The sequence below is a fragment of the Cheilinus undulatus genome, linkage group 23, assembly GCF_018320785.1.
Source record: "Cheilinus undulatus linkage group 23, ASM1832078v1, whole genome shotgun sequence".
Classification (NCBI taxonomy): Eukaryota; Metazoa; Chordata; class Actinopteri; order Labriformes; family Labridae; genus Cheilinus; species Cheilinus undulatus.
Genome location: NC_054887.1, coordinates 15,724,609 through 15,732,551, shown reverse-complemented (window position 1 = coordinate 15,732,551; position 7,943 = coordinate 15,724,609). Strand labels below are relative to the sequence as shown.

General features: G+C 38.7%; 1 protein-coding gene across 2 annotated transcripts; it reads left to right on the top strand.

Moving 5' to 3' along the window:
- Positions 1–1,442: 1,442 nt before the first annotated feature.
- Positions 1,443–3,075, top strand: LOC121505494 (microsomal glutathione S-transferase 1-like). 2 transcript variants are annotated; one of them, XM_041780879.1, is made up of 4 exons: positions 1,443–1,577; positions 1,920–2,051; positions 2,433–2,524; positions 2,607–3,075. In XM_041780879.1, the coding sequence occupies exons 2-4, from the start codon at positions 1,935–1,937 to the stop codon at positions 2,851–2,853; spliced, it is 456 nt and encodes a 151-aa protein (XP_041636813.1). In that variant the 5' UTR covers positions 1,443–1,577; positions 1,920–1,934; the 3' UTR covers positions 2,854–3,075. The 2 variants fall into 2 exon arrangements, with proteins under 2 accessions (XP_041636813.1, XP_041636814.1); XM_041780880.1 differs by having other exon boundaries at positions 1,468–1,577; positions 1,923–2,051.
- Positions 3,076–7,943: the final 4,868 nt, after the last annotated feature.

The window sequence follows — 7,943 nt, the reverse complement described above, 5'->3', positions numbered from 1 at the left end:
TAAATGTAATCAAACAATCATTCAGAGACTGACTACACTTACGCCAAAAACAAGAAAGCATCAATAACACACAAAAACTCCTTTAAAATAAGCAACACCAAAGAAACACAAGAAACACCCAAAACTATGAAAACAAACTAAACATCAAAATTGCCAAATAAACCCAAAAAAAACAAACAAACAAACAACAACAACAAAAACAACCACCAACAAAAACCACCAAAAACACCAAAAAACAAATTATGAAAACCAAAACACCAACACAATCAAAAAGCAAACTAACAAAACACTCACACACACCAAAACAAAACACACACACAAAAAACACATAAAAACAAAACCCCAAAACCTCCAAATTAATCACCAAAAAAACCCAAAACAAAACAAAACACAAATTTTGACAACAAAAACACCAACACAACAAAAAACACAAAAAAGCCACTAAAAATGCCAAACAATTAATCAAACAAAAAACAAAAAAAAACCAAAAAACAAACAATAAACAAATTATGAAAACAAAAACAAACAAAAAACAAACTTAATCAAAAAACAAAAGAAAACACACAAAAATAACAAAAAACCCTGCAAACAAACAAACCCCAAATTAAACCCCAAAAAACCCCCACAAATTTTGACGACAAAAACAATCGAAACACAAACTTAAAAAATTTTCCACAAAAAAAACAAACAAACAATCAAACCACCAACACGTAAATTATGAAAACAGCAACCACAACATCAGCACAATAAAAAACTAGAAAAGCACTCAGAGAGCGCAGACCTCCGCCATTAGCCCTATCTCCCAATACTAACGAATCCTTTAAAAATTCCTGGATCCAGACAGTGATCTGGATCACTCCCAAAATCTAATCAGTTCTTCCTTATGCCATTTCTGACAATTCCTGAAAATTTAATCAAAATCCGTCCATAGCTTTTTGAGTTATGTTGCTAACAAACTAACAAACAAACAAACTAACAAACAAACCCTGCCGATCACATATCCTCCGTGGTGGAGGTAACAAAAACAAAACATCTTAAACATTTTATCTTACAGTTATGACTTTTAACACACAATTGTAGTTCTAAAATCTTAAAATTTTGTTACTAATTTTCTTTTAGATAATTAGATAACCTTTCTTTCTTTCTTGAAGAGGCTGAAATGGACTTCCATATCAATGAAAAACCACAAGCCTTATTACTGTACTCTGCATTTTGCAAAATATCTGCAGAGTTCAGAGCAATAATGCTAACTAGGAATGAGAAAAAGACAAAATACCACAAGGGAGTAAGATTTTAATAAAGTTAAAAAGAAAGAAAATAATGCTACTGCACAACATGCTGCTTCTAGAAACAATCAGTGTTGAAGCCCAGAGTTTTTTATTTAGTTTCAAGCTCTCTGTTTCAGGAGGAGTTTGTCCCATAAACGCTCCTCCTCAGCCTGCCGAGACACAAAAACAGAGAAACCTCCAAACAGGAAGCTATTGTGCTGAAGTCCCGCCCCCTCAGTCTCTGGGTAAAGGGTCAGAGTTTTTATGTAACAGAGCGAGACTGACACTTCTGCAGAGTCACCGTCGCAGGTAAGAGCAACAGATCAGACATGATCAATGCTTTATTAATGATTGATCTAATGATTCAGACTGTCTATAACTGATCCATTTGATTGATTCTCTTAAAGTAGACTTCCCTAAAAGCAACAGGATGAGCTAAACTACTAAATCTGAGTTTTGTCTGTGCTGTCAGTGCAACAGGTCTGACTCGGGTTTCAGTTCATCTTTTCTCTCATTCCTCTCCGCCACTCTGAACTTCTGACTCGTCAGCTCAGTCCTCACTGACACTATTTATGCTGTTTGGTCTCATAAAGCAGGTTCATTCATTGAAAGCTGTCTTAAACATCCTGTTTCTTCTTCATTGGTGTCCAGCAGTAAACTGCAGAGATGATGAAGCTCATGGAGGACGAGGTCTTCAGGGCGTTCGCCACCTACGCAGCCGTGGTTATGGTGAAGATGCTGCTGATGGCACCTCTAACAGCTTTCTACCGCTTCAGCAGAGGAGTGAGTATTAAATATGGCGTTGTAAAGATAAATGTCTGATTTATTAGGGTTTTTTTAATGATTTTTGATATGTTTAAAGCTTAGATTCCTGACACAGAAGGCCTGAAGGTCATCAGAGATATTTAGTTTCAGACTCCCTGGAATTAAAGGATTTAAAATATTGAATTATTTTTTACCTGATTGGACTCATCCTGTCCATGAATGGCCGCTGTGTTTTACTGCAGGCAGTATAAAAGGACTTTGACCATGTGATAACTCAGACAGTAATCATTAAAAAACCCATGTTCTCCTGAATGTATTGTTCTGTCTTTAGTATTTTATCAATATTTAAACACATATCTGAGGTCACTTTGAATCTTCCTGTTTTATCTCTTCATTCAGGCCTTTGCTAATGAGGAAGACGTGGCGAGGAAGTCTGCAGACGAGAGGAAGAAGTTGCTGAGGTCTCATCCTGACGTGGAGAGAGTCAGAAGGTCAGATTACCTGAAAATATCAGGCAGTAGAGATTAGACCGTGCTCTTGATTCATGTCTGTTCTGTTCTTGCTTTTGTTCAGGTGTCATCAGAACGACCTGGAGAACATCATTCCCTACGTGGCCATCTCTCTGCTCTACACGCTGACCGGTCCCGCCCTCTCCGAGGCTCTGCTCCACTTCAGAGTGTTCGCCGGCTCTCGGATCTTCCACACCGTGTCGTACGTGCTTCCTCTTCCTCAGCCCTGCAGAGCTTTCTCCTGGATGGCCGGCATGCTCGCCACCTTGTCCATGGCGTACCGGCTATTCAGCGCTGTCCTCGTGCTCTAAAATCAGGATCTTCCTTCGTCCTGTAGACGGTGTGAAGGAGCTTTCTTACATTCCTCCAGAAGCCCATTTTTTATACACAGATATTTCAGTGAATTCCGTTAATTTACCGCAGAATTTAAATCATCTGAAGATGAAATGTCCTGTTTTTATTCTTCAAATTTCATCTGACCTGCTGAGCCACAGTCATCACTCATAACTGTGTTTAAATAAAATTTGATAACACCTCTGAGTCCGAGTATTTTTGATACAGCTAGGAAACATGTGACCATGCTCATTATAGTGCCTATAAAAAGTATCAACCGCTTGGATGTTTTACCCAATAAATCATTTCGACCAATATAATGTGGCTTTTTTGACCAAAAAAAACGACATTTTACCCTCTACCTTTACAAGCCTTCTGGGGCCAACTGCCGAGAATCATCCCCACAGCATGATGCTGCCACCACTGACTCTAACCTTTTATCTGGGTTGCTTGTAGCATTCTTTTGTCTTCATGGGGCAATGGTAGCCAGGAATACTGATTAACCAGTGACTGGACCTTCCAGACACATCTTTCTACTACTCTCTTAAAATCAGCCTGCAGCTCCAGTCACTTCAGTTAAAAACCTCAAACCAGGCCAGAAATCTGGGCGTTGTCATGGATTCAGACCTGAATTTTAAAAGCCACATAAAAACATTTACAAAGTCAGCATATTATCACCTCAAGATTATTTCTAGGATTAAAGGACTGATGTCACAGCAGGACCTTGAAAAACTGGTCCATGCATTTATATTTAGACGAGTTGACTACTGTAACAGTGTCTTTACTGGTCTGCCTAAAAAGTCAATCAGACAGCTGCAGCTGATCCAGAACGCTGCAGCTTGAGTCCTCACTAAGAGTGGACCATATCACTCCTGTTCTGAGGTCTCCACACTGGCTCCCTGTCTCTCAGAGAATAGGCTTTAAGATCCTCCTGTTAGCTTATAAAGCTCTGAATGGTTTAGGCCCAAAATACATCAGAGACCTTCTAGTCCAGTATGAACCATCCAGACCTCTCAGGTCATCTGGTGCAGGTCAGCTCTGTGTCCCTAGAGTCAGAACCAAACATGGAGAATCAGCGTTCAGTTTCTATGCTCCATATATCTGGAACAAACTCCCAGAAAACATCAGCTCTGCTAAGAGTTTGAGTTCTTTTAAATCAAGGTTGAAGACACACCTGTTCACAGCTGCCTTTGACTAAAAACTTTTTACTTTTCAAATTTTCTATTTTCACTCGAACTCTGCACTGTAACTTTTACTTTAATGCGTGTGTTTTTATCTTTTTTGGGTTTTATCTGCTGTTTTTATCACCTTTTAAAACTCTGCACAGCAACTTTTACTTTAATATCTGTGTTTTTATCTTTGTGGGTTTTATTTCACTTTTTTTTTTTTAATTTTTAATTTTTTTTAGTATAGTAGAGTTAAGAGCCTGAGTGCTCCGATAAGGGTTGCCAAGATCCGCCAGAACAATAGCATGCTTGTTCTGGAAATATAATCTGATGTAATAATCAGGGGGATTGTCCTAGGGGTTGTATGGTGAAGCTCTAGAAGTGTTCCTGCTAGGTTTTCTAAAGGAGTCTGGAACCTGCAGCTTGGGAGTTGTCCACACGTGTCTCTCTCACTCTCTTTTTTCTCACTTCTTCCCTGTCTATGTGCGGTTGTCTCATAGAAAAATAAAGGTTCAGGGAGAGAATCACTTTTTCAGTGTCACTCATCTGTCATAAAATAATTCTGGGCAGAAATGTGAAACATTGTTTTTTATCTTTTGGGGGTCTTATTTGCTGTTTTTAATCACCTTTTACGTGATTCGTTTAAATGTTTTCCTTGTGTTTCTTTTTCCCTTTATCATTGTACTTTAATGTCCTGTGTGAAGCACTTTGAATTGCCTTGTTGCTCAAATGTGCTATATGAATAAACTTGCCTTGCCTTACGATCACTGGAGACACATTCACTGCACTCAGGTGATCCTATTTCACTAGTTTTTGATAACTAGCATTAATCGGTCGGACCTCTGTTGAGTTTGGTCAGTCACTTTAAAAGGGGGCGAATATTTATGCAGTGACTTACTTTACATAACCAAACCACATGAAAGTCCATCAAGAATAAAACAAACTCAAATCAAATATCCATGATTATTAGAACAGAAAATATAGAGCTATTTTTTATGATAATATCTAATATAATTGATTCAATCATTATTTAAATCTCAGAAGATCACTGAAGACATCCCTGTGTTTTCAGTGACATCCAGAGTAAAACATCAAAATAAACAGCACAGACAGAAATACTGCTGTGTTAAATATCAGATAAAACTTTCCTAACTATGTCAGCGCTCAACACTTTTTATAACCAGTAATAATTTTTAAAAAACCATCCTGTAAGCAACCAGCCCACCCTGACCCTGTTGGTTACCAAAGACTTCTGCTCCACTTAATCAAAAGTGTAAATGAAAGTGTGTAACAGCCCTGAGCTGTAGTAATACTATCATCACCATCGGTTACACTTTAACAGAGCAGGTGTTATCTCAGGTCCCCGTCTACTGATTTCATCACCCAGTCAGAGGTTAAATTCCAGCTGTTCATTCAGTCTGATCTCTTGTCTGTTTCCTGTTCACCATGACTCTGCAGAAACAAAGAAAATGGTGAGAACAACCAGGGGGAGAGAGAAAAGTTTACAGGACATCAGATAGTAGCCATGGCCTCAGGCTCCAAGGAGTACAAAGTATACAGTACCTTATTATGATGATAATATTATTAATAATAGTTCTTAATGGCATTGGCTGTATGTTTGAATCGTTGTCCCGCTGCAAATGACATTTTTTTCAAAGCTTATTAAATCATCAGAGGCTGAGGATGGAATGTTGGTGAAGCTGGGGATGTTGGGGGTGGTAAATTATTCTCTCTCAGTGTTAACTGAACATTTCCATTATTACTCTGACGTGCTGGCTGTTGGTCCATGTGGACTCACTCCCTCCTCCCTCTCCATGGTCTAACATGGCTCTGACCCTGTTTACACCTCACATTAACATCCTTGCTAAGTAATCATTTATTGGGTTGTTTGTATTTTAAAGATTTTATAAATTTGATGATATCTTGCTAAAGTCTATCAGAGGCTTCAAAGGATGATGTCATCTTTAAAGGCAGAGGGTGTGATATATTGGTGAAGCTGGGGATGCTTTTCCTCCCTCCTTTTATTGTCTGATAGTTTTGAAAAAAGTATGGAGATTCTCTCCAGTTTCACTTTTTTACCCCAAAAGTTTCCAACAAAGGACAATCACTGGGCCCTTGACAATTTTTAGGATATGGGGTTTATGCACAGCCCGGATTTGCCCACTGCAGCACAATGGTAAGGGCATAAAATGCGTCTGAAATTATACAGAGTAAACCAATTACAGCTCTGCCCGCTTGGTACAGTCTGCCTCCTGTGAACATAAGTCGCTGACAGACATGTCAATCAATCAGCATTTACAGCCTCACCCAAACCCCGCCTCCCGACTCAACTCTCATGAGCCAATCACAGCCCGGTTCGTTAGTTTGTGTAACCAGTTAGCTGTTACGGCAGCAGGTCCAAACGACAGAAACTATCTTGAGGCTAGCATAAAAAGAAACAACTGCAAAGGAGGAAGGGCTTCTGAAGCAAAGAGGGAAGTTTTGAGGTTTATTTAACGGTGAATAGAAGTGGGAATCCTGATGGCTCAAACCCCGCGGGTACAGACTCGCAGCAACTGCTAGCTAACTACGAGGCAAGTGCTGCTGTCAACCCATGTCACGATCCCAGACTTACAGAGCATCACTGGCCACCAGATCAGAAGCGAACCTCTCTTCAATCCACTATCAAGACCCGTAACAAGTCTTGAGTTCGTAAGATAAGACGCCGCATGAAAACCACGATTTTTGACTCCTAAACGGCTGCAGCAAGATCATCAACTTTCTCATCTTTCAGACTGATTAGAAACCACCATCTTAGCAGTTTAATGAAACAGAAGAGACACAAATTTCCTACGAACTGTACAGAGGACTAACGTCTAACGGTAGGCTTTATTCACCTGTAATCGTCTGTGACAAAATTAGGATTATATACTGCAATCGTGTATGTTTGGAAGTTGAGAGGTGGAGCTTCTTGTTGGCATAAAAAATTTTTTTTTTTCAAATTGTTGTTCCAAGCTTTCCTATAAATAAGAGTTCGGCTGATTGTACTTTAGTAACTTTAAATAGGCCCAGAGAGAGAGAGAGCGTACATTAACGAGAGGACAAATAGGAGATAAAACCATCATTTGAAACATATGAGAATATTTCTAACCTGAATAATAATAACAAATACACCATTTTTTAATTCTCTTGTTCCATAGGAAGTAGCCATCTTCGAAGTTTAAATACCTTTGCTTGAAAACAGAATTAAAATGGGTTGAAAATGGCAAAAATAGGTTGGAAAGGTGATGAAGTGGGATTTTGAAACTAGCAAAAATGAGTTCAAAGCGGCAAAAATTAAATAAAAGTGGCAAAAATAAGCACAAAATGGCAAAAATGGGTTAAAGGGGCAAAAACAGGCAGAAAAATTAGTAGAAGGGGATTAAAAACTGGCCGATACAAGTTTAAAGTGGCAAAAATGGGTAAACTGTGGCAATAAATAAATAAATAAATAAATAAATAAATAATAGGCAGCTATGGGTTAAACTGCCAAAAATGGCCATAATAAACATTGAAATGTGGTTAAAATGGGCAAAAAGGTGGTAAAAAGTGGCTAACAGAGGCAATAAGAGGCAACAATATGTGGAAAGTGGCAACTTTTGGTTTAAAAGTGGCAAAAACAGGCAGAAAAAAATTGGTAGAAAAGGTTTGAAATAGACAAAAATGGGTTTTAGTTGGAAAAAATGTGTTAAAATTGGTGAGGAAAAATGATAAAAACAGGTAAAAATTAGGCAAAATTGATGTCAAGTGGCAAATGTGTAATCTTAAAAATATTATAGGTTTGTTTGAAGGCATCTGGAGACCCCCCCTCAGTGTCTCATGACCCCCAATGGGATCCGGACCCCAAGGTTGAGAATCACTGTGCTAGAGAGGTGAAGTATGCT